This window comes from Atractosteus spatula, chromosome 11, assembly GCF_055471065.1.
Source record: "Atractosteus spatula isolate fAtrSpa1 chromosome 11, fAtrSpa1.hap1, whole genome shotgun sequence".
Taxonomy (NCBI): domain Eukaryota; kingdom Metazoa; phylum Chordata; class Actinopteri; order Semionotiformes; family Lepisosteidae; genus Atractosteus; species Atractosteus spatula.
The window spans coordinates 30,266,557-30,294,532 of NC_142716.1; the positions used below are offsets into that span (position 1 = coordinate 30,266,557).

Sequence of the window (27,976 nt, forward strand, 5' to 3'; positions counted from 1 at the left end):
GGATTACAAGGATTTCCTAAGAGAGGGGCAATTGTATTATGCATTGATCCTTAAGGGCCCCAGGATTTTCAGTGATAAGAATTGTACTTATAAAAGCTTGCAGGAGTGGCAGATTGGTAGGAGACCGGTGCTTTCTGTAATCCCGTAGTTTGCATCAGGGGTATGAGGGTGGAGGTTTCTAAGAGGTGAATTAATGACAATACAATCATCACGGAACTTCTAATAACTAGCTCCAGTTGGAAAGACAAAATAAACTACAAATTATGTTTTTAAAATGATAATTAAGAAATCAATAAACAGTGATAAAAAGTTCAGTTCCAGGTGTACATAAATACAGAAGACACAATCAGACAAAAAATATTTTGGCATTATTACAAATGACCATCTTTTTAAAGTAAACAACAGTTTGGTACAGTACTGTAGATGTTGAAAGGCAGCTACCATTTCAAGTTGCACCGAAGTGATTCTGAGCAATGAATGTTTACACTGGTAAAATGATAATCCCTAAGGACTAGAAAGAAACATCTCAAAGAGACACGTATATTAATCCTGTTTCCCCCTCAGAAAATAAGTTGTTGTAAGATAAACCCAGTGATTACAATTTAGAAATCTGGAAAGGACAAAATAACGTTCATTTTGCTCTGAGGACTTCCTATGACAGTATTCCAGTCAAGGAGTGTGGTTAGTTTGATCTTGCAAAAACAGGTCAGAACACAGTCCTAGCCAAATTCCCCTCTCTCTTCTTAAGGCACAATTTAAGATTTTGTTTAAAAGTAAGCAATTACGACTCCGTTGTTGAACATGTTGTTGCATCTGTAAACCACCACACAGCAGACCAAGGTACATGATAAAATGCAACCCTTGCAGAGTATTGTGCAAACAAGATACATGGTCCCAGTTGTTCTCCCCTTTCTGTTTACAGGTGCCTGGGGATACTGGAGGTGAGTCAGATAAGAATGAAAGCTTGCTGAGGAGCACAAAATGACAACTTGAGTTGATAGGAAAGGTCACGGGACAAGGAAGGGTGATAGCCTTGCACAGATTCAATAGGGAAGCAACTTAAACCAGGGGATTTAGTGAAATTGTATCACTTTTATAGCCTCAGGGTTATTTCCGCACTGGTTAACACACTGGGATTGCTCAGGCTTCTTTCAGTTCATTTGACTGAAGCAATCGGAAATTTGAAAAGAAAGCAAACGTAACCTGATAATGAAAGGGACACTTGCTGGATTTCACTTCCTAAGGGTTGCATTTTTCTAAAGAGTTTTAAAAAATGATGAGTGTTTTAAATGTTCTCAGCTATTACATCAATAAATAAAACCTCAATGCAGTTTTATCAGAGGAATAGCTTCAGATGGAGGATCATTTGAATAACATGAATAACCCATGTTTTAAATTAAGCCGTGTCTGCTTCCAAATAACAGAAAAAATCTCAGCGAACTATTTTTCATCTATCATTTACACTTTTCTTTTTAAGTTCAATAGTATACTGGAGAAAAATTGTCAGGAAGACTTTTAACACCTTTGTTGTATTACAAAATTTGTTGTTATCAACCTCCAAATAAAGTTCAGCTAAAATTCCAAGACTTTCTTGTAACTGTAACCTACTGTACTTTATATGACTTGATTTGTATCTTTAAGCAATAAGACGTTTCTGCCTTTTTTTAAATACTGGAGAATTAATTTGACTTTTGAGCAAAACATTATCTAAATTGACCCTGCAAGTGTGAGCATTGGAGAGGCAACAGAATATTATTTCTTACAAAACTGGAAAGTTGAAGTAACAAACTGTGGAATTGAAACAAATATAACTGTATAACTCTGTCCTGTGGGACTGGATACTGGAAGGTAACTCGGCAAACTTTCTAGGGGTTTTAATCCCCACAAGTATTTATTTAAAAAAATAGAAACTGATTAAATCAGCCAATGTGGAGACAGATGAGTGTCCCCAGATCTCATCACCTGGTCAAATCCTGTTTTCTCCAAGTTAACATAATCAGCCAAGACTGCCAGGCTCTTCAGCCCTGTAGTATAGTACTTCCTCACTAATTGGAATACAGAGTCTCAATTCTTCTACTTTGCTCAGAGTGCACATGACTCCCTTAACATCAACACTTCTTCATACTCAACCCCAGTCCCTAACTAACTAGTTCTGTCCTAAGCCTAACTGGAACATCCATTCAAATCCTAATCATTAACTCCCATACATGTGGCTACAGGCTATAGCAACCAGAGGAACTTTCAAATCTTTGAATTAATGGGAGCAAGGAGGTGAAACACTCAGCGTGCTTCCCTGCAAGTCCAGTGTTACACTGGTCCAGAACTTGTCACTTTAAACCCAGCACATAATGCCATAAATAAATTCCAGAGGGTCATGGTTTTAATGTGTTAGTTATGCAAGCCCTCTATTACAAGAACAGTGATGGCTACCGTACTTTATATAATGTCTTTTTTTATCAATTTAGCAAAACATTTCCATTGTTTTTTTTGTTTATTTCTTTACCCCCCCCCATGGTTAAATAAGAAACTTTTAAAAATACCCAGACATAATACACTGGTAATGTATAAATATTAGCACTAAATGCTTCTCAGTTGAAAATAGCCTAATCAATTTTGTTTTAAGTGCATGAATTTTTGCATGTATTGTGTGTTTCTTAATTTTCACAGAAAGAGAGAGTTGGAAGATTAGAATAAAACAAGGGTCAGTAGCCTAAACAGCAGCCATGATAAGAATGATAAAGAGTCTGGAATGGTTTTCAGGGGCTCAGTAGGAGACTACTGTTATGTCCATAGTTTAAAGAAAACTAAAAGTATTTTTTCCGTGCTTACAGCTGGAGCTGTGTTTTCCTCATCACACATCTCAGATCAACCATCTGCCTGAATTTAAAGCATAATTGCAATGTTACCAAAGACAAAATAAAAAAAAAATACACCTGTCATTCCACAGATGGGACACTGTTGTGTGTGAATTTGTTTTCATATGCAGTATTATAATGTGAATGAAAAGCGCTGTGACACAACAATTTGAGGAACGATTGAAGAAATCACTAAGGTAACAGCCGGGATAAAAATACTAAGGATATGTCTAAAAATACTGGGATATGGATACTAAACTGTAGTAAGGGCTGATGTTTTCAAACACATGATAACATCTGGAGGTTACAGAACATGTGGTCACAACCTTTGGGCATCAGTGTCAGTGTTACAGTTTTCCATGTTCAATCATAGTTCCAATAACAATCCAAACTAGATTTAAGTGAAAACAAGAGATCTTTATCCCATACCCACCTCATTTGTTCCTATGTTTCTCAACTTTAAACTTTTATAACTACTAGAAAAGTGAGCTTTGAAGATAAATCCCTTGTTCTGGCACTTAGAAAAGTCTGAGAGCTGTTAAAGAGACATTTGAAACAACTATCCCTTTCACTGTTAAAAGGGGAGCAAGCTCTTTTGGAATGGGGGCAGGGGCTGTTACAGAGTGACTCCAGGTTTACCCATGCAAAGAGGGTGTGGCTGGGAAGTTGTAAATCATCTGAGCAGAGTTTGTGTTGCGGAGCTGAAGCATGAGAGCAGCGCTGTAGGCTGGGAAGCACCAGTACAGTGCACACTGCAGGAAGGACAGGTCTGGGGAATACAAAACGAAACAAGAAGCTCTCTGGAGAGGACACCCTTTGAATGAAAAGCAGCACATTTGCTGGTTAACGTTTTCTTCTTCAGCATGCGTTGGCTTCTGGCTCAGATTCTTTAAGGACTATACCTCTTTAAGGAAGAAAAGGAACAAGTTTTTTTTGGAGACTTCATTGGGATTGGGATACAGGTAAGTTTAAGAGGCACAAAGTGGTACTGTTTTCAGAAGCTTATGGAGATAAACTGAAATTCCAAATCATCTTTGATTAATATTTTAAATGCAGAAATAGGGAAAAGGCAAAACAAAACCTTGACTGGAAGGAGAGTTATTTCTTGTTTTCTTTTTGTTTTCACTTTCTCTTCTAGCAGAATATAACCTTGTCAGAATTAAAGGTGTGCAACTGTTGTGATAAAGCATGTTGCTTGTTTGGGAAATATACACTGAGAAAATATTTGCAATAGCCAACAGCTGATGGGACACACACCAAGTGGGACCAAGAAAGACACTTGTTCATGTTTACAAGGTCATGGTAGCCATACTGTTGAGATTATTTTAAAATATATCTGAATACAACAAAGTGAGTGAGCTCTGCATTTGTCTTAAAAAAAACTTTTGGATAGTATAGTGGAAGTTACTGTATTTAAATATGAATGATATTATTTTGTTCTGGACATAAATAAAAGTAACATTTCTCAACAAAGCCCATCATTAGGCCAAAAACCTACTGATATGCTGGTTTATTCACATTGTTTTCAGAGCCATGTGCACCATGTGCACCAGGGAAACATTTACTTCAACTGTAATGCTAAATAAACTCCAGCTGATTCTCTAAAACTAACTAGAGGTGTGGAAATACATAATTTTTTTTGTTCATATAAATTGTTGGTTGGCAGATTTAAACAGTTGCAATTAAGAATTAAGATTGGAATTAAGATTCAAAATTTGTGAACAAAAAGATTTAAAAATGAATTCTAGGCTGCGGCAACAAAATCAATTTTTGTACGCCTGGAAGCGCGAGGCAAACTGAATGATAGATGCTGCTGTGCTATTTAATAACATTCTGATTAATATGTCACACAGAGCCACGCTATTCTGGCTGGCTGAAAGGTGCTCTGCTGGGAACAGACACAGTTTGTGGATGTTAAGCTATTGCAAGACGTTATCCTCTCCATTAACAAAGGAAGGGCCCCGAAAATTAGGTCTGTCATGTGACAGTTGGGGTCATTGTTCTTTCAGAGTGAAAGGGTGGTCTGGGAGCAGATCCCTCACTCTCTGTGTGTGGGACTCTGGGGCGTCTCAATCAGGCTAAGTTACAAACTCCAGTGGGAAAGGCTATCTGAGTTTCATTTCCTCCGTTTCTAGTTTTTTTTTCTTTTGTGCCCTTTTTACAGTCTTTGTTTGTCATTGGGTTTCCCATTCAGAAGCATAATTAGGGGCAAACATATTTTAAGTCAAGTGAACAGGCACCTTTCAAGTGCCCATTTAAGTACGAGCTGAAAGATTCAGGATATTGCAAGCAGTCACCCGCCTTGTCTGATTGAGCTGTCTCGTATGCTGGCTAAACAGGAGAGGGAAGCTCACAGGTTGGGAAACCTTTTCTTTTCACTGAAACCATTGTGACGTGAAATATAGTGTGTGTCCAGAGGAACTGTTCTAGTTCACCTGGCTTCATTTACTTTACTCAGTTCTGGTGTTCCTTTAATTAGGGACATGAGTTACAATAAAGAGTGATGCATTTCTAAAGAGTAGCCCTTTTAACTGGGTTCAAGCTGTATGGCTGCAACAGATGTTTTTCTCCAGCTAGCAGTCAGACTGTTCTGCACAACTTATTTGCTCCTCTGTGAAAAATCATGCTAATGTTGCTGAGAAAAAATGTGAATTTTGTTCTTGTCAGTTTATTCAGACAGATAATGTGGTCAACTAGTTGAATGATGTAAAGCACAATTTAGAGTGTGGTTTTTCTCCTGACGTGTCTTAGCTTTTGTTCATGCAGGTCTGAATTAATTAAAAGAAACTGCATTATTCATAAGGTTTCCTTGTAGGAGTGTGGGGGATGAGTTGAAACAAGAATGTTGTGCTGTCCTTCTCTTGGAAAGTGTCAAAAACGGGTTTTCTCCCATGAATGTTAAGAAATACACTTCTACTGCTTTCATTTAGCTAAACAACCTTGAAACTGTTCTGATATTTATTAAGAGGCCCTTGATACTCCTCTTTCTAATTGCTGTGGTTTTTATTAGTTTCTTTAGTAATTGCATGCTGTTCATATACTAGATTAGTGTTTTCTCTCAAAAAACTGTAAATTTTCATCTTGGGAGTAAACAAATTGTCTGTCTTACTACTAAATATGGATATGCGTGCCTCTTCTTAATTCTTATTCCCATGTCTAAGAATGTAGAGACCAGGCCGGAGGTACAGAGATTAAAGCTATCTACCTTGTCTAACATGGGGTGTAGAGTGAGGTACACAGTCAGACTTAAACACCTCACTACTACACACTTTGAAGGGGTTGTCATGCTTATCTCTTTGGGAACAAAACTAGCAAACAAAGAAAAACAAAATTTGTTAAAAAAACTGAGGTGCATGTTGACTTTTCCTTAACAACGGTCATGTTTTTCAGATAAAAGGTTGAAAATTTGTTATTTGTCCAACAATAATGACATTGTATTACTGACAAGAGTGTGGAGTATTGGACAGGGGCTCAAAACTCCTACTCAGTAGTGTCATGTGAGAGTCACAGGTTCGTATCACAGGTGGAGGACATTGCTTGTGTTGGAGCAATGCCCTTTACCCAAAAAAGCTGTAGCAGCTGTTTTAACTGGTACTAGATTTTTAAAATTGTATAAGCAATTTTAATCACCAGGAGGCTCTTTGTATAAAATAAAGGAGATATCATACAGGATCTTTGAAAAATAAACATTAGAAAGTTTAAAGATACTGCTAATGTGTTTGATTCACAGCTAGAATGGATTTTGTGTTTGTGCTGTTGAGAGCATTAGGGTAGTTTTTTCCCGCGTGTTTTGGACTAGGGCAGTGAAGGCTAATGTTAGAAGCAAACAAAGCAGTTGGTTCGCTGAAGAGTTAAAACAGAGGCCTTTGCTGGCGGCTCTGAAAAGGATGATGTCACTCAGTGGAGTGCATCTGGTGTTGAGTGTGGATTGGAATGACAGTGAGGCAGCACAGACTGCCCCAGCTGGAGGCCAATCTGTCTTGATGAACGGGAGGCTCCGTGAGCCAAAGAGATTAACCCTTACCATGCCACCACACGCTAGTTTGTGCCACAGGAGGCTAATTATTCAATAGCATTCCTTAACTGTTAACAGATGTCCTTTGCCACAGTCGGGCGAAATTGCTTTTCTTAAACAGCAGGCTGTTTTCACCAGGCACTCTGCGGGTTACTCGTGCATAGTTAGATAAAACATAAAATAAATCCAAACTTTTCCAGCAGACTGTTTTGTGATGGCTTAACTTCTTCTTTCACAACAGGTCAAATAACTACAGTAACCCAGCAAAGCAAACACAAGTAAAGTCACATTACCACCTCCCATCTTCCCCTGTGTCATAAGAGAGAAGTCGCAAAATATAGATTTTTCTGTTTCCTTTAATTTTCTGCAAATTGTGCAGCAGGATATTAGAACTTTTTTTTATTGGGGTTGTAGAAATGTGAGAATGAATAATTTAATTTGCTTAGTTTTTAAATGATATTGCTTGACACTATGCATCAAATTAGCTAAACATTCTGTAAATTATAGCAGGATCCTCTTTTTAGAGTTTTAAAAGTTGTTGAGTGTGTAACAAACCATCAAACCAGAATACAGAATGACTATAGTTAAATTATAGTTATACATTTTGGAATGTTTTCCACATCATATTTCAGACATGTGCCATATCAAATCAAAACATAAAAAGGTTCAATTAGGCACTCCTTTTGACAGAATTCCAGCAGAATTCCAGTTGCCATAACTTTCAAGAGTTCCCAAGATCCTGAGGAACAGAAGCAATAGCTCTATAGCAACACTGCACATCCAGCATCATATGGGATCTTTTGCAAATTGAAAATAATCCAGTTTCATTTGGTTATGTACAGTTTAATAAAAAATATTAAGTAAAAAAATGGAGACAAATAACCAGGGAAAACAGACTCCTGAGAGTTTATCATAGAAGATAACAGTCCCAAACATGCATGACTTTGATATTTGTTGTTGAGTAACCAGAAGAAGATCAGTAAATTAGCTCACTCAAACCGTGTGTTTCACTTGCCATGGAGCAGTTTTTAAAAAAAGACACTGAAGAGTAGACCTTACATTGTACTGAAATGTGTAGGAGTTATTTCTGTAGACTGGGTATAACAGGTTCAGAGTTAAACATTTCCCCTTTAGGTTTAAAAGAAAACAACTGATTGATCTCTGAGTTCAATTTATTTTCCATTTACTGGGCTGAATATCTTTGCTCCAGATAACACCCTAATTAATTGCTCATGCTTAGAAAATGGCTAGCACTTGTTACTACTGAATATCTTGAACAAACCCTCCACAAATCACAATAACAATTGTTTGCAAGACACAAACAGTAAAACAGATCTGATTCAGTCTGCACAGGAAAATGTGATGAGCTCATTTTGCATTGAATTAGGTGGGGATTATAGATGGCTCAAATAGCTATTGATTACTGCTATAAAGGCAAACAGAGAGCCAAGGGATAAACAGCAAAAAATAAAGAACTCTAAACACAAAGCAAAGAAGAAAGACAACTCCAAAGGGCCAGGCTTTGATTGCAAGGATATCCAGCAAGAGACATCTGCCCCAGCTGCTGTTTGATGAGTGAGGTTTCTTCCCTTTTGTGGTCACTGTTACTAGGCAGGTTGATACAGCCACCAACACAGCCAGGAACCAGGAATCCCCTAGCTGAGGAGTGTGTGCCAAGGCCTTCTCCACAACAAAGTCATGGCATTGATTACCCTCTGCCAAGCCACCAATAGCACATCTGCTTCAGCATTTTCTAAAAATAAGTTTCACTTCAATATGTTGACTCCTGAATACACCAGAACAAAAAACAAGCAAAGGGCAGAAACAGTAGACGCCTAACAATTGTGTGTAAATGCCTTAGAAAATGAACTACTGTACTTCTAAAATGATTGTGAAATTCTAGTGCATTGAAACAGGAAATGTAGTCATTATGTTCTGTAATTTGAGATTGCAGATGGGGTGAGTAGCTCAATGTGTCATAGCAAAATCCAACACTTGTGTCCAATGTGGCTTAAATGAGTAATTCTATATATGTAATCCACACATCTGGCAGAACCAATCTATGTTTACAGGTTATTCAGGGTGAATAGTAAATTGCTTTTTACAGGAGCTCATCTTGGGCCTCAGCTCTTATCTTAGTGATACATACAAAAGCTGTTCTTTATCTTTTTGGAGAACGTGTGAGGGTGGGAACAACAAAACATCAAAAACAGCCAAGTCTGATCACACATGTTAACTGGGGACATGCGGGTCGTTAGTGATCTCATAAATAATGTAAAAGCTGTACATGCACACAACTCTTCATAGTCTTTAGTTCCTTTGTATTTGTCTTTCTCTTCAAACTTAGAAATGTGTAATGAAGCATTCCTTTTTGTTCTATTGAATATTGTGAACAACACAAACTTTTCTAAGATAACTTAAGCTAAATATTCTGTGGATTTTAGTCTAGAATGTCAGCTCATCCCCTTGGATGCAAATTTCTGGATGTTAGTCTACTAGACTCGGTTTTCCCTCTGTTCTTAAAAAAAATGGTTGTTCTAGGACATTTTGGAGTATGAAAGCTGTGTTCACACAGTGTGTTCAGCCCAATGAATTTTTAAAATACAGTAAAGCTATGGCAACAGCCACTACCTTGTCCTTATAGGGAAAGAGCTGGGACTGTTTTTAGTCATGAATAGGTTTACAGGCTTGTTAAATGGGGTCAGTGCACTGTAACTCTATGCTTCTGTCTGGGTCATCAGGCTTGCTTGACTACTTTCCTCAGATTCTTTCTTCTGTTCTTCTCAACAGACAGCTTAGATAAGGATTACAGGTCATTCAGGGACAACTCATTGTCTAACTTCAATTTATTTCTCAGCTGATTTTAGATTGATTTAAGACCACCAATGACAATTTTGCAACAATGGCTCCCATAGTCTAGCCTTTCTTCATATTGTTACTTGAAGCAAAGTTCTTCATGTGGAACTGGAATATTTCTTTCTTTTTAAAACTCGATCTAAAAAGGTAGACAAGAGCTATGAAGGAAACTCTACCCCCCTAGAGCTCAATCATGTTTGTTCATGGGTGCAGAACAGACACAGCACAACTCTCGAGACGCTGCCAAACCCCACTATACCACAAGGCCAGGTTCCTACCACAGGAAAATTTGACACTGACCAGGTTTCAAACCGGATGACATCACTTTTTGTACACCAAGCCCAGTTCCACAAGGAAAACTTTTATCATATTTAATCTGTTTTTAATCTGTTTTTCATGGGAGATGAAAGCTTTTTTTCTGTACTCAGTTATCTGCAGGTATATAAAGATTAAAGTATATTGCGTCGTACAGTATCATAGTCTAAGAATATCTAGCTTAAAATGGGTGTGCAAAGCACTAAATCAATGTTTAGAAAATATAAAGAATACAAAGCAACTTCATAGGGAGAATTTTTCTTCTTTGACCAGTTTTCCAAAAGGATGTTTACAGTTCTACAAAGAAGTTTGGAAATAGACAAAAATCATTTACAGCGTGAGTTCAGTTCCCCCACGAACTGTATTGGAAAATGTGCCTTTGGCTTCCCTATGAGCAGAAGTGCATTTTACTAGGCTGTATATCATTGTCCCAAATCCTCTGCCAACTAATTACCCATATTTAAAAATAACAAAACAGCTCAGAAATGTTACCACGTCTGTGCACGTCATCAATACAACAAATAAGAAGATATTAAATGACAATTTAATTTTGCCTCTTTTTTGGGTATGCCAACTAATTGTTCTCCAGCCCGGTGCTGGAATGCAAATGTAAATACTTTATGAGACCTGAGAAGACCCAGGTGGCTAGATGGGGTGGGGTAGTGTTGCAGCCTACAGCCATATACTGTACCATCTCCGATTTGTCAGCGTTCAGTGGGGTTGGGCATGAAGGCAGAACTGACTGGAGGTCCTCCAAGCTCTTCATACAGAATGTGCATAAATAGCAATTATATCTCTGTGGCACCTGAAGACACAAGCTATCTGTCTGGAAGAAACTTGGCAATCCACAAAAACTGCTTTTAACATGAGCTGCTATCCCTTGAGTGTTTTGAGGATAAAAGGAAAATAGTTTCTGAGAAAAGCCAAAAAAAAAAACTAAGCAAATATGACAGGTAGAATGCATTTTTGAATTTCCTTCTGGACATAAGCACATAAAAAAGAATACCCTTGCCTACTGTGATTTCACATTTCAGTTTGAGGTATCATTTTAACTTAAATGACAAAATCAGTTACAATTAGCTAAAAATAAAAAAATTGACAAATGTAAAACTAATTTGGTCATTTATTAGCCATATCACCCTGTAACTCACAACTGGCAACCCCCTGAAGCTCAGCAGGTGTGAGCCTGGTCAGTACCTGGATAGGAGACCTCCTGGGAAAAACTTAGGTTGCAGCTGGAAGTGGTGTTAGTGGGGCCAGCAGGGGGCGCTCACACTGTGGTCTGTGTAGTTCCTAATCCCTCACTATAGTGACAAGGACACAAAACTGTAAAAAGGTGCCGTCCTTCCGATGAGACATTAAACTGAACTCCTGACTCTCTGTGGTCATTAAAAATCACAGGGTGTCTCTCGAAAGAGTAGGGGTGTTACCCTGGCATCCTGGTCAAATTTCTCGTTAGCCTTTACCAATCATGGCCTCCTAATAATCCCCATCTATTAATTGGCTTCATCACTCCGTTCTCCTCCACATTGATAGTTGGTGTGGTGAGCGTACTGGTCCACTATGGCTGTTATCACATCATCCAGGTGGGGCTGCAGATCCAGGTGGTGGTGGTGGAGGGGAGTCCCCATTACCTGTAAAGCACTTTCAGTGGTGTGTCCAGAAAAGTGCTATATAAGTGTAAGGAATTATTATATTATTATTAAAAAGTAGTTTTACCTTTGTCATTAATAATGTCTGTAAATAATTTCTTGGAACTGGTTGTGAGCTATTTTTCTAATAAACACTTGCCAGGTTATTGACAGCTTTGTTTGTTAGTTGTTTCTTGTTAATGCCAGATATTTTTATCTGAAAACACAGCAGGTTTGTTGGCAATTGGTCTTCAGTAGTTGAGCTAAAGAAACAAATGAGGACTTAATGTACTGCTTCTATTTTTATCACGCCAAATAGCAATAACCTGTCCAACTCTTGTGGGAAACATTATGTGTATTCGTACTGAGTGCTTGAGTGCGTTCCAAAACTTTTTCCTTGGATTTTGCTGACAAATGGCCATTTTCTTCTTTTTCTTCAGAGCTGAAGATGATGGCTGAGGGGAAGTTTGTCAGCCTCCCAAGGAACATGCACATGAGCCGGCAGTGTTCACTCGCTACCTCCATGGACCTCCTGAGCAGCAGGCCAGCCGTGGCAGAGCCCCGGCCTAGCGCCTATCAAGTAGCATCCATCCATGGCACCCTGCCCAGGAAGAAGAAGGGGGCTGCCCCCATCCGCTCCTGTGACATGTACAGCCACATGGGCACCCTGCCTCACCCTGCCCGGGTCCGGCTTCCCTCTTCTCCGCTCCTCCACAATGTCATCGAGGAGCACCCCGTCCCCTCACAGAGCAACTGCAAGGCCACGTTCAGGTAAGGAGGCGACAGTCAGCCTGTAAGGTCTGCACTGAAATTTGGGGACTGGTGCTCCCTTAGAGGAACATCACTAGTCAGTCAAGCAGACTTTAAGAATAATAAGCTTTACACTGATATAGTGTTTTTCTGGACACACCACTCAAAGCCCTTTACAGGTAATGAGGACTCCCCTCCCCACCACCACCAGTGTGTAGCACCTGCCTGGGTGATGCGACGGCACCCAAACTACACCAGTACGCTTACCACACATTAGCTATCGGGGGGAGGAGAATGAAAATAGAGTAGTGAAGCCAGTTCAGTGATGGGGATGATTAGGAGGCCATGACCTAAGTTTCTGTTGCACCTCACAACACATTGTACATAAGAAAAAAAATCAAAAGCAATAGAAAATATATAAAAAGTGAATGAAGACATGCAAAGGAAATAAGTTAAATTCAAACATCCTGTACAGTATATAAAGAGCTTTAAGTTGAAAAGTGCTATATACCATAAATGCAAGGAATTGTTACTATTTAAAATACAATAACTCCAGAAATAACTGTACTTAAATGGCTGCAAGTTAAGAACTGTGCAAACCCAGCATCCAATCCCAGTCCATTACCTTCATGAATATTATGATGAACACTAACCCGGAATATTTAAATTTTTTCAAAAAAAATTTTCTAAGACGTATCAGCATCAGAAATGTGCATTTTTATGTTGAACTACAAATATATGCTTGTGAAAGAGTCAAAACTAGTGTGAAGGGAAGAACTCTACTCTAAAAGCAAACCAAGAAAACCAGACCACTTATAGATTAAATATATCTGATTTAGTCACTTCTTCTCACTGAGTTAAATTGATTTTTCCCATGTAATCACAGGTCGTATTTCAATTAAGTGCTTTCAGTTTTATTTCTCAGGATGTTTTAAATCTAATCACCAATTACCTGTATTTTTCTATTTTATAATCTTCCCCAATGTGGAACCCCAGTCTTGCTCACAGCTAGAATCCCTGGACATACAGTACACTGAGGAAAGTAGGTGAGCTTCTGCTAACTCCAACCCTAGCCCCAGCCCTTCAACACATTGTGTCCACCTTGCAGGGGAGTTAATACAACCTGTTGAAACAGTGTGTGTCTTCTGGAGGCTCAAAGATCCCTAGGTACTCCCAGGAGTCTCCACAGATAACTTGATGGGGCTTGGTACACATGTGCATCACTGTCTACTGACATAGTCTCAGGCTAATAAACCAGAATTGAACCCGAAATGTGTGGACAACGGATGAGAGTCTGCAACTTTTTACTTTACTATGCACTCACATTTATTCCCTCCACTATTATATTCATTACAAGCATTCTAACAGCAAGATCTGACATAGACAAGGGGCATGAAGGAAAAGAAAAGATGAGATAACTTCATTATCAGCCAAATTTCGCCACGAAAAAGTATAAAGAAAACTTCTTCAAGTCTGGACGAACGAGAAAAAACAATTGTTGTCTATGAATATACATAAAACATGTCTATCACATTGCTCTGATCTCAGTCCTTTTCCTCCGTCATTAGGGTTATATGCCTTAAGCAATTCCCTGAAATAGCATCACAACTTTGAGTGCCTGGCGTGGTTATCAGGTCAACTTAAGATATAATCAGTACACAAGTTAGAACTGGCCTGCAGTTGCCTCTGGGTTCATTTTTAGCCATCTCCATTTGAGTCAGAGATTCCCCACAGCTAACAGATGCTATCTGAGCAGGGATACAGTTCTCCTTGTTTGCACAGTGCACAGCCAGGCCAGGCTTTCTGCTATACCTCTTACAACAAGGTGCTGCATGTTTACAAGAAGCATCTTACTCATCTGCCAGGAACATCTTTCTGTGAGTTTCCATTCAGGTGTTCACTTAGAATTCCAAGGGCATGCAGCTCCTAGCAATTCTCTTACTACAAGGCCAAAATAAACATGCGTTACTAAAATTGATTTCACACATTCAGTGATGCTAAAACAAAGACTTGCAACAATGAAGTATGATGTTTTCCTTTAGACTAGCCACAGCTTTAAAGGCCAAAGCAGTCTTTACCTGAAAGGCTGTGATGTGATTAATTAAAAGTGATTTTTCCATTTTAATGCATGCTCTATAAAAAGGATTTTAAGTAATCCATACCTCTTAAACACCCTAGACAAAATTAGATGCTAATCACTAAAAAGAGAAGTATCAATAAGAATGATACTAATGAGTGATCAGTAAGATGAATAAACTAGAATAGAGACACAGTTGACTATATCAGTATAAATATATTTAGATATGTGATAAGTTCAAATTTATACAATACGCTACTAAAATATAAATATCAATAGTTATTTAGATTGGTTTATAGACACAAAAATAGATAAGCAGATATAGATATTTTCTTCACCAGCACCGTCGAAGGGTTGAACTGTGAAGTAAATAATTTTCAGAACATGAGCTCTTTATTTAAACCTCCGTCTTTGTTCACAGAAGGGCTTCCCGTGGTAGGAAATGCTGCAGGTAGCAGTACCACCATCCGAAAACAGTAGAAAGGTAGAGGAAGAGACTGAGAGAGACAATAATGAACAAACACACCAACAAGCATGAAACAAACAGAGCTCAGACCACAGAAAGACAGTGTGAAACACAGGCAGACAGATGGTAAAGACCGAGCTATGCAGGAGTCCCTTCCTAAAGGCAGAGCTAGTCCACACTGAGGTCCATGAGCCTGAGGTCCTGGTTTTGCTCAGTACTGGCCAGCTACTAACAGCAGTCAAGCCTTCTGCCTGAAACCTTGGCTTTTTTCAAGAAGTGGCTGGATGACATCATTGGATTAATTGACTCCTTGGAATTATATGAGCAAAAAGAGTCAAATGGCCTCCTATAAATAGACAATTTTAAGCAAAAAATGCTTTCAGTGTTTTTTTTTCATTTACATGTGACCAGAAAATATAGCTAGTGGAAGCTAATAATGTCTTTGGTGTCTCCTTGGTTTGCTATTACTTTGGTTCTTTGACATTTGAATTGCCTGAGACAAGCCATCAAACATGTTCACGTTGAATGCTTAATCTTAGATAGCATGTTAAGAAACAAGAGAAAGAGAGAATGAGAAAAAACAGGTTGTTCTTCAGTGGCAACAGTGACCCAGACCTCAGCTGGTTTCCATAACAACACCATGCAACGCTGCATGACATTCAAGAACGTTCTGTGGTTTCAGGACTCTCGTTTTTTTATCAATTACTTTTCTATTCTGAAGAGGATGGACAGCTCTGTCTCTTTGTGGCCTCAATAAATGCCTAGCAAGCTTTAAATGAATGAAATTGAGGTGCAAAACAGAGAAAGAGGGAGAATGTCACACTGCAGACGTGTCTTCAGGAGCTTCAGCAAGCTTCTTTGTAAGTTCTTTGTAAGTTCCATGTGATGTCACTTAAGAAAAGAAAACTTTTGTAATGGCTAGTCGTGTGTTTTAGAAATGTGGAGCTTTCTATATGAGTATTGCATGGTTCTGATGTCTGTCACGTGGGAGTAGATAACTAAGATTATTTGTTGAGCTTAGTCCTACCTCTCACAGGCAGGGACTCCTCACATCATTGTGCGGTAGAGCAGATGTGACAAATCCTCAGTCTTCTCATGCTAAAAGCATCAAGATGCTTTTTTGCGTCTATAGAGTTCCCTCAGGTATTTAATGCATAATGACTTTTTGTTTTTCTTGACAATATTCATTAGTCCTGTGCACTTCCAATAGATAAAAACAAGGTATTTTATTCTTGAGTATGACCTGTATAATTAAAGAATAATGTATATTTCCTTAAGTTGCTCATGGAGAAAAATTGCCTCTAGGTTTTTGTTCATCTTCAGCCAGGTCTAAACTTTGTAACAAATACAAAGTAATTATGTTTTTCAAACTGAAATCAGTTGTGGCAATTTCCCTTTTACAAGTTATATGCAAAGAGTTTATTTAAATGGGAGGACACAGCTGCTCAATACTTCGCCAAGCATTTACTGTACAAATCAAAGCAGCCTTAGTTTGCAAGTAAAGTATTTTTTAGTATACATTCTACATATAAACATCACCAATCTCGGTAAGATTCTAAAACAAAGAAGTCACTGAATGTAAAACCTCTTAGCAGCATCAAGGCACCTCTCAAAATAAAAAAAATAAATATTTAATTTCTGGATGGATCTTGGCTCAGCTTTCAGAAAACAGCACAGCTGTCTCCAGAACCACACTGCCTTACTCTCTGGTCTTTGCCAGAGCTGGAAATGACAAGTTATGGAGCTTAAAAAGATTTTGTGTAGAAGACAGAAAAGTTGGAAGCATTTGGCTGCAGTTCAAAGGATTCCTAAAAGGACATTAACACTCACTTTGTATATGTTATCTGTATTTCCCTTTTTGTTTCACAAAGAAGTTACATGTGGTGAATGTTTCTTACAAGAAAGGTATACCAAAGAGTAAAGCTGCAAAATTAAACATGCTGGTGCACACATCACTTGAACAATCAGCAGTAACATCATTCACATCCATCAAGTTTCATTTTCCCATCAATCTCTCATTTAAGTGGGAGGAGGCCATCTTGTTCACCTTGTCTTAATATCTAGCTTGAAAGTGTGGGGGGAAAACATTGTTTCTGTAACAAGAAAATATTATGTATGTTGCATGTCATTAAAAACCTGAGTTTATTCCAAGCTTATTTAGCTTCAAGGCCAGCTAAATAACATGAACTGACTTCTGAATAACAAAATAAAATCATTCAAGTTTTCTTATGGATTTCACAGCTGTAGAATAATTTACTTTTCACTTGATTCGCACACAGAAACCTCTTACTTGGTTTAACTCGTTGGAAGAGATGTTGTTTGACATTCAGATTAAAAGAACCTCCAGCTGGACATAGATGAATCAAATATTTTGTGTCGTTGAAGTTCACAGAGGATAGAAAGAAATAGGAATCACATCTTAATTTGAGCAAATGAATGCTTTTTTAAGCAAAAATAAGCTTTGCCAAAGGAAGTTTTAATCACCTGTGGTTTACAGTTTAAAAACAAAAGGCAATTTTCCAGGTTGAAGTACAATTATGAAACCTTAGAGAACCTTCTCTTCAATAGATTTGCTTTATTAATTGTACTAGGCATAATTCACTTTGGAAAACCCAACCATCCATTTTATATCTATATTCCAGTTCAGGGACACTGTGGAGCTGGAGCCTATCCCAGCAAGCAATGGCTACAAGGCAGGGTACACCTTGGATTGGATGCCACTCCATTGCAGGGCAGACATACAGATGCAAACACAGACATGTACATAATTATACCTAGGGCTGAGTTTCCCGGAAGTCAATTAACCTACAGTATCAGTATGCTTTTGGACTGGGTGCTATGGGAGGAAACCACAGCACCCAGAGGAAATCCATGCGAACACGGGGAGAACAGACAAACTCCATGCAGGTAGAATCCACAGCCTCAGAACTGCAAGGAAGCCATGCTAACCACTGCTCCACTGTGCCGCCCACTATGGGAAACATAATGTTTAATTTCCTCTGCTCCTTACAGAAGTCAGTGGACCCTTTATGTGTGATTGATAGCAAATCATGTTGTTGGCTAGCTGAATACTTTGTACTAGGACATGAGTGTCCATACGGTAGGTTTGTCTCTTCTGACTCCAAGTATTAGGTAATGTGAAAGGTTGAAGCAGATGAAGTAAATAGAGTTTGCACAAACATTTTAAAGTCTACAGTCTGAGGCTTTCAGGTGCAGGTTCAGGAAACAAGCAAACAAGCAAACAAGCAAAACGTAATCCAAATCGTAGCCAGGAACAGGGGGAGGTCAAACTCCAGGAAGGCTTGGAGGTACTTACAGGGAAACACGGGAGCAAAGTAGAAACAGCAAGCCAGGGTCAAAATCCAGAAGAATCACGAAACACAGTCATGGGCAATCCAGGAGCATATAGATCAAGCACAGCCGAAGCACAAATGGTAAGTGACTGGGGAAAGCTAAGACCAGTAGCTAATGGCTGAGACTAAAGCACCAGAAGAAGAAAAGCCAGGTTTTAAATATTGGATGGGATTGGAGTCTGACAAGTGTCACTGATTTTTACCCATGGTATGTGACCATGTAAGTTATGGTTACAGATCAAATGACAGGATTGGCGTTGTTAGCAGTGAGTCTGCTGTGACTGATGGTCCGACGAGCATGGGAATGACAATTTAAACAGAAATTCAGCATTAAGCTTATGGTTACATTTCTTTCGGTTTAGGAGCAGCTTCAAAACCTGCCCCGTGTCAGATTGTCCGTTATACAATAACATTATATCTGCTTAAGAAATTTGTGCTTCTCTTTAAATGTCAAACTTCTTCATAAGAACTCGGAACATAAGAGCACACAAACAAGAGAAGGCCGTTTAATCCGTGTAGCCTGTTTGGTTATTAATATTATATTAACCCAAGACTCTCATCCGGCCATTTCTTGAAGGAAGCCGAAGTAAAGGTTTCATCCACAGGGTTATATTGCTTGTTCCACACTCCCACTACCCTCTGGGTAAAGAAGTGCCTTCTGTTCTCTATTGGAAATATACTTGCACATAGTTTTGTAATAATCTGGCTCATAAAACCTAATGCACTTTTTAAGATCTAGGTTTGTGTTTTTTTTATGGAGTGCTTCATCTTCAAGTACATAATTCATTTTCCCTCGGTGCACTTTTGGAAGAAATTTTACATTGCAAGATCATGACTGTTGCCTTGGAAAATGGACAAAGGATGTGGTCATTGATGGATGTTTTTTTCTTAGGCTTAGTATGTCATTACGTAAGTGGTCAGAGAAGACTATGGGAATGACTGACATTCATGCGGTCTGGTCCAACATGTCTCTGTAATGAATGCGCTGGTGGATTCATCTGAGTGTGTGAGGGCTTGAATAAGCAATCACCTGTAGTTAGTTACTAATATAAGGTGCCCCCTTCTAATGTTTAGATTTTCTTGAGATATCAACAAAGGATTTGTTTTAGAAAAGCAGTAAAAATGTAAACGTCTGAGCCAAGCTAATGATTTAAGCATGTTTTATTACTATAGGGAACAAGAAAAAAGATTAATCAAAAAAGATGTAGGGAAATTAGCTGTTAGCAGTATGAGCTCAGCTGGCTGAGATCAGCTCTGAGGATTAAAAAGGAATTAATGACATAGCATATGAAAACTTTTTTGAACTCCATCTTTCATGTGGTAATTCATTGCCTACATTACAGAGAGCGTGGAGATACTTTACTTACTGGTATGGGCCAAACAGGGTTATAATCCATCTATTGAGGACAACAGCATAACGCTTCAGCCTTTGTTGCTGTGAAGCATTTCATTACAATATTGAGCAAGAATTTGTTAGAATTTGTGAATTCTGATTGGGGCAACGGAGTGGCGTAGTGGATAGCATTGCTACCTCACAGCACTGGGGCCCTGGGTTTAGTTCTGGACCTGGAGTGCTCACTGTGTGGAGTTTGTACATTCTCCCTGTGTTTGAGTGGGTTTCCTCTGGGCGCCCCAGTTTCGTCTCACAGTTCAAAGACATACGTTGTAGGTTAATTGGCTTCTGGGAAAATTGGCCCTGTTATGAGTGTGTGTGTCGTGTCTGTGTGTACCCTGGGATGGACAGGCCTTTCGTCCAGAGTGTACCTTGCCTTGCACCTATTGTTTCCCAGGTTAGGCTCTGGCACCCCTGCTGCCCTGTATTGAATGACGCAGATAGAAAACAGGTGGATGGATAAATACTGATTGGTCAAAAATCCATTTTTGATCGACCACAACTACATTTATATAAAAATCTCTTTTCAAAGTGCATTAGTATTTTCAATGATTCTCTTCCAACTTAATCCATTCATTGCCTTGAAAGGAGAGTATTCTTCCTGAATTCTTTAGTAAGTAGGCAATTAACTGAAACATTTTAGGGCCTGAAAATGTGTTTTTGTTGGACACTATTGATAGATATGACACTATGTTATTATTATAATATCTGAGTATTATCATATAATATATTTACAATTCAAAGGGTTTTGTAGCTGCTAAAGACAAGTTTTACCATTGTGCCAGTCATGGTTAATTGCGTAGACCTGCAGACTCTCGACTGTCTGACGTAATGTACTCAGAAGGCCGTTTTATGTTCCTGGTACACTGAGGCTGGCTCTGAAACTGTTGCTGAGATAAACAGTTCTGGCCTTCAGAACTCAAGGGTGTTTCAGAAAGAAGAATCAGAGGAATGTGTTTAGCATGAAAGCAAACCTAGTCCACTTGAAAAAAGCAGATTAAAAAATACTTCTTAATGAAGTGCATAATGGGGTGTCTTGTTAAATTGACTCTTTTTTGTTTACAGTATATCTGTGGTGATTACAAGACAGGTTGGACAAGGCTTTTTCTTCTGATGATTGTAAGGAGGTTTTAGATTAATTGCGTCAGCAAGTGGAAAAGCAGAGAAGACATTTCTTTCTAAACATATGTTGTGGTTCTTTACATGCTTTCTGATTGTTAATGAAGGGAGAAAGGACACAAGAACTCAGATTTTGTTTTTCTTTCTAAATTACATGCATATAATTACTAACTGCAAGTAATTACTCATGAAAAACTGTCAGCAGTGAAAAAACTTTTGAAGAAGGCTATGGCTATGAACCAGTCACTTGAGACTGTATAAAAGACTGCATGTTCACTTTCAGGTTTCATAGAGCTCTTAAACACCATGATACAATTATAGTCTGTGTGTTTCAATGGAACTGCAGAATAGTCTTTTAAATAAAATAGTCACAGTCCTAGATATGAAAGAACTTTGTTATAAACCAAATGAAGATATTACCTGATATTAAAAAGCCAAGGTGTCTGGTTAGAAAGTGTGATTGTTAACAAGTTATTTTACAACCAACAGGTGTTACTCTAAAAGTCACGTGTAGTACTTACTTATAGTAGTTAGGTATGCAGTCTGTAGCAGTGTCAAAGACATCCCTGAAACTCTGAATCCTTTGTTTTGTTTCATTTTGGCTTTTAGAGGTTTACAAAAGACAGTCAAGCAATAAATGCAATTCTCTGAAATCTAGAACTGTTAAGTGCCTCTGGCTTGATGCAACTGCAGTTCCCATTCCACAGCAGTTAAAGTAACCAGGCTGATTCCTGATCTGAGTGGTTCAGAGCTGGGTCAAGGTGTTTGGTATGATAACAGGTCCTGTCTTTGTACTGTATATGTTTGTGTTGCTGTACATCTAGTATTTAAATAAACATGTACTTAGTTGACAGGAAAGTGGTAATCAGCCCCTAATGTTTTTGTTGGAGAAGGAATGGTCAGAAATCTCTATCTCAAGGCAAGCTCATGCACAGCCCATTTTGTTTTTTAAGTACTGCTTTACACCAACTGGAACTGCAGGGTGACACATTCAGAGCGCACAGAGACCCACGTCTGGTGCTGCTTTATAAAAAGCCTGATTATGGTTAGAACCTGGTCACCCTCACTCCACTTTCATAACCATATCTCTGATTTTAAAGGTTTCACAGAGCTCAGAATGTGTAAAACATTTTATAAGTAAACCAGGAATTCAGAAAAGAACACATTAAAAATTAAAAATGGATTCTTCTGCTTTAAAATACTTTGCCAAGTTCAGCAAGGGAAAATATAACTGAAACTGTGGAAATTAGGTGTGCTTTAACACACTGAGAAAAAAAACAAAGTTTAAATGAAACAACTTTCTTCCATAAAACTAAAATGAAATGAACTTTTTATTTTAAACCTCGATTTAAGCAGGTAAAAACATTAAAAATAAATTATTACTCTCGATAATGACATGGGGGACGAGTCACACATCGGGGTATTTACCAGAACAATGTAAGTGCTGTTCCTTGTTTACACTAAAGTAGGTACAACAACAGGATCACACCTGGGACATCCCCATCTAGAATCCTAACCACTACAGCACATTGCCAACCTGCATTATTTAAGGATTAACGATATACACATAGTATGTATTTTAAGTTAATAATATATGCAATAATTATCATTTTATTAAACAGTATTAATATTTTAAGGAATTGTGTGCTGCTTTTCGTAGAATGGCACCTGCTGAAAGTACAGTTTTAAAAATGATGGTTCATTACAGTAACATCATTACAGTGAAGCTAGCAGCTGAAACCCACATCTCCAAGTTCAAGTAAATAGGACCTGTTCTCAGGATACATACACTTCTTTGCTGTCAACGAACACCACCAGGCCCATGACAGCCCAGCCAGCCCTTTCTCGGATTCAGTTTGAATGCAGCTGTCTCTTCTAAGCTGAACATCTATCAGATTATAAACGGGCTGGCCTGTTGTGAGCCGATTTCTGAAACTCTGTCCTGCAATACCTACTTTCATGCTTGAGAATAATTTTCTAAGGAACAATACTGTTGTGGTTCAGTGGGCTGGATGACAGCCAAATTACTGGTTCCTTAGTTGAGTGCTTTATGTAGATGATGTCATTCTCCTTTTTTTCCATGTGCACCATTGTTTCATATTGTCCGCAAATGATGATTTCCAACGTTCACATGCTTTAACCTGTGGTGTGCCAGGACTCCTGTGTCAATTGTTAGAATGTCTCAGGGACTGGAGATTTTGATACATCAAATTTTACATAAAAGATTTTAGATAGATAAATACTTTATTGTCCACTACTGTGGAAATTTGTCTATGACTTCTCCCATAAAAGTACAAAACACACAGGCAAACATAGAAGCCACATAAAATCACATCAACAGGATGTGATGCATAAATAAATGGATAAATAAATAGGTAGTGGGGGAACTACATTTACGTACATTCATTGAGCAGGTTTATTGCAGAGGGGACAAAAGACTTCTTATAAATGTTTTTTTTTTGTACCCTATTCCATCTCCCTGATGGGAGAATTATGAATTGAGAATAGAGTGGATGCGTGGAATCAGCTGTGATGTACTTTGAGATTCTGAGAACTGTATTATGATATAAATTGCTGAGCTGGGGCTGCTGTTTCCCAATTATTTTTCCTGCCATTTTCACAACCCTGGAAAGTTTGGCAGTTTGCTTTTCAACTCCAGGATTCCATATGACCAAACTGTCATATTTATTACTTTTATACGTTAGGAAAGGTACTCACTTTTCTGTGATTTTGCCATGCACGGCTCAGGCCAACCATCTAGCCTATTGGTAGTTTGTAATTAATTGATCCAAGGATCTCATCCTTTCTGAAAGAAGGCAGACTTCAGCAATATGGATGTGTAAAGCTGTGCTCCCAGTTCTCATTTTACATTTCAACTTACACTTGTGTCCTCTGGTTTATGTTTTGGTACTGGTCTCAAACATGTTGGGTTAACGGTTTGTTGATGATGTCTATTAAAGATTAAAAAATATTTTAAACCAAATGCATCTGAGCGATATGCTTTGCTTCTTGATCAATGACACATAAGACTTGTCTTTTCACAAGTAACCTCTTCTTTCCATTTCGTATCTGTAGTGCCTGTACAGTATATGAAACACTACAATTGTTTACATTAAACAAGTTGCCCAATCTTGAATTTTATATTTATCTTTTTGAATTTCATTTGCTGCTTTTACAGTGTTTGCTTAGAAAGACTATACTGTTGCAAAAGTCTTTGAAATGAAGTCTAATGCAGCCTGCATTTTGGTCAGACAGGTTTGCACATCACCCTTAATTTCCAGAACATAAAATGGTGAGCAAATCTGTTAGTTTATTAATCTGAAAAAATAATAATAATTCCTTACCCTTTTATAGTGCTTTTCTGGACATTCCACTCAAACCTCTTTAAAGGTAATGGGGACTCCCCTCCACCACCACCAATGTGCAGCATCCACCTGGATAATGTGACGGCAGCCATAGTGCACCAGAACGCTCACCACACATCAGCTATCAGTGGGGAGGGAAATTTGGTCAGGACACCGGGGTAACACTCCTACTCTTTTCAAGAAACACCCTGGGATTTCTAATGACCACAAGGAGTCAGGAACTCAGTTTTATGTCTCATCCTAAGGACGGTGCCTTTTTACATTATAGTGTCCCCATCACTATACTTGGGCATTTGGAGCTACACAGACCGCAGGGAGAGTACCCCCTACTAGTCCTGCTAACACCTCTTGATGTAGGCATCAAGAAACAGGAGATTAACTGATTATTCCAAGAGTCTTATTCCAAGAGTCTCGTGTACAATCATGGATTGAGGCAAATGTGTATGGGAATGTTACCCTGTAATACAAGCAAGGCAGCCTCTCTGAAGGAAGAGCACCACCTGCTGGTCGACCAGTTACGCTACCAACAGCAACCTGGTTCTCATTTGACGCCTCCATCTCCCAGTGCAGTGTGTGGATCTATTAAACAGGTTGACGATAATTTAACAAAAGTACCTGTGCCGCACAAAGTTGGAACACAGTGTTGTAACACTGGTTTTAAATAGAACTTACAAGCCATTCAGCCCCATCAGAGGTATTGTACCACACACTATGGCCCAGAGCTGCAATGACAGCTTTGTTTATTGAAATTGGTGCAGGAGGAAGACAATATAAAATTAGTGTCCATTCAATCAAAGAAAACAAAGGCCTAAAGCTGAAAGTATTAAATGAAAGCATTGTGTTGTGGAAATGCTTTCACATCACAATGGAACAATACCTTCATTAATGTGCTGGCATATTAAAAAAGCTCAATTCATGTTTATTTCAAGGATTTTTTGTTGCTCTTGTTACTAACAGTATTTTACATATTCACAACATGTTTAGCATGGATGACTCTTACAATAAACAAGGTACAGCATGAGAGGTGGTCAAACCAGGTATTGCCTGAGTTTTGAGGACTGATTTGGACAGTGAAATAGCTACTGCTTTTAATATGGCCTTTCACACTTCAGATACAGACTACTGACTGAAATACCGGAAGTGGTGAGAGCAAGTATATTTCTTTGAGTGGCAATTTCTTTTATGTACATTCATTTTTTATCACATCTCCTTATGGAGCAAAGAGCTGTCATCTCTCTGTCTGAATTGCCTGTCAAAAGATGATGTATCTTTTTGTGCTTTCTTTTGTTGGTCAGCACTTGTTTTGTTTTTATATTTCACAAGAGTATTTGTTTGGCTTCTCACATTCCTGAGATGCTGTGCGATTTTAAGAGTTGTTATTCTACAGGTGGCACATCACTGCTTTCTCTTTGTGCCAGGAAAAATGAACAAAAGTTAGGTTTGGCAAGCAAAAACCATTTATTAAATAATAAATTGTAGTTATATAACAGTTTTTATTCCATTGGATCCCAAAATGCTTTATATCTAGGCAGGCGACTTTAGGATAGCCTGACTGGGGCAGCCCAGAGTGAAATGTAACCATAACACAAGGCTTGCCACCCCTACTCTTTTGAACATTAACCTTTAATAATCAAGACCTCTGCTTAATGTCATTCATTTATACCTCCTACTGCACTTCCACACTGGGTTATTGGTTTTAGAAATTCTAGTCTAAAGGACAGAATGCCACCTACTGGTCTACCAGGACTACTTGCTTTTACTGGGGGGCTAACCAATACTAACCAGGCCCAGCTCTGCTTGGCTTCTCTTCTGAGATCAGGCTAGAACATTGTAACAACTTCTGTTTAAATACCCAGATATGAGAGCTGGTAATACGATATATTAGGATCCTTAATTAACCCCCCCCCACTCATTACTCATATCATTCAGTCATTAAACATCATTTATCAATCCCGTGTGAGCACAACCAATGTAATGTCCGAACAAGATTCCATGTAAACTTTAGGAGTGTGAGACTCAATCACAAATTATACTGAAAATAATGGAAGGTTTATGTGAAAGTGTCAGAACTCCAAGATGAAAGACTGAGGAGGGAAGGGGGGACAACTTTTCTCTTGTGAAAAAGCAGACTTGTTTAAAGGGCTAAATCTGGAAAATGCTGAATGCAGTGTTTTTTTCCAGAACCTGAAGGATGTGGTGAAAGAGCTTTCCAGGATTTGATTCTATTTCATTTCCTACATCTTGGGTATAAATTATATTGTGAGCCTTTGAATAAAGGAATGTGGGCTATTTCATTACGGAACATTGACTGCTCACCTAAATCACTGACAGAAAATGTACATACAGTGCTTTATTGAGTTTTTGTATTAGGATATTTCTTTGGTTTTCAGTTTTAGTCAAAGTTAGTACAGTTAGTAGTCAATGTCTTAACTCAGTTCACAGAATGTCAGGGAAATGTTTGCTTTTATTTTTCTTTCTCACCGATTCCTCTGAAACAATCTCATTAAAGTCTTGGGGAATTAATTTTCCTCTTGTCTCTAATCCTTTGCCGTTCAGATCTTATACTTAAGCCTCCATAAGCACTGAATAAAAAGCTTTAAAGTGTAGAGAACAGTGCTCAGAAGAACCTGGAAGATGCTTTATATCAATGAATAACAGGGGCTCATTGCTATTCTGTCAATTTTGAAAGATTGCCTTTCATCTTGTTTTAATGTGGACTTTCTTTGTGTTCTTCTAATACCTTTAATGTTACTGGAAAACAGCAGCATCAAGAAATGACAGTACGTTTCTAAAGAAGTGTCAGTCTGGTGGAGTTTGTTTAAATCCTATTGCTACAATTATCTGACAGAGTGACATCATGTAGTTGAACTCTGAACTCTTGTAACCCCGCAAGTTTATGTCGTGGTTAGAAGTCAGCACTCTTGCTTTCTGCTCTCCAAGAGACAGGAGCTCATTCTGTTTTTGCACAGAACTCTTTACAGATTTCAGTTGTCTGGGAAGTTGGTCTGCAAGGGTGTTGACGTTGCTTGGGAAATTTCTGTATGTGATGTGCATCACAGAAATCTGTGTCTTTGTGGATTAAAAAGAGTTTTTATTCCTTGTTTTCTGGCAGGGAGCAGTACTGTATGGATCCCACACTGGAATATGTGAAGGTAAGTTGTTTCAGTTTAATTAATTCATATTGTTTACATATTATTTACTTTCTCTAGCTCTTTTATGGTGAAATCCAGGATGTGTTTTAGCAAAAACAAGATATTTTACCCTCAGGTAAATTAATCACTATAGTGTACCTGCATAAATGCATGTACATTGAATACAATACCTCCTTTATTTTAGTGATTTGTTACTCTTATAAAAATGTATATAACATATATATATATGAGGTGGGCATACTTCCAGCTTAGTAATGCACAACAGGAGAAAATTTCTGTTTCGTCTTGTCTCAGATATGGAATATACTCTCTCATTGGTTTATGTCTTAGATTTTACTTTTTTACTTTGCTCCTGCATTTAATGTTTGTTTGTATGTTTGTGTTTGTGTGCGTGTGCTTGTGTGTTTGGAAAACAACTGCATTTCTGCTGTGCTTTGTCTTGCTTTTGCACCTGAAATATTCAGGTAGAAAAATGTAATTTTCAGAAGAGAAAGGTTCCTTCGGTGTTAGGTACGTTTTAGTTTCTTTCTCACAGAGTGTATCTGAAAACTTCCTATCTCAAAACTCTTTCCTGCTTATCAAGATCGAAACAGGGCTGGACACACTTCTATCACCTCTGAGATCCTGGC

The 27,976-nt window shown here is 38.4% G+C and overlaps 1 protein-coding gene across 4 annotated transcripts in view; it reads left to right on the forward strand.

The window, feature by feature from the left end:
• Positions 1-27,976, forward strand: part of bcar3 (BCAR3 adaptor protein, NSP family member) — a 125,001-nt gene that overhangs the window by 53,387 nt on the left and 43,638 nt on the right. For 2 of the 4 annotated variants that reach the window (XM_088928364.1, XM_088928362.1), the window contains 2 exons: positions 12,113-12,443; positions 27,308-27,347. In XM_088928364.1, coding sequence (XP_088784490.1) covers positions 12,113-12,443; positions 27,308-27,347 — 371 coding nt within the window. Of the gene's footprint in view, positions 1-3,538; positions 3,818-12,112; positions 12,444-18,319; positions 18,400-27,307; positions 27,348-27,976 lie in introns of those variants that run through there. The other 2 variants (XM_088928363.1, XM_088928367.1) reach the window with 2 other exon arrangements.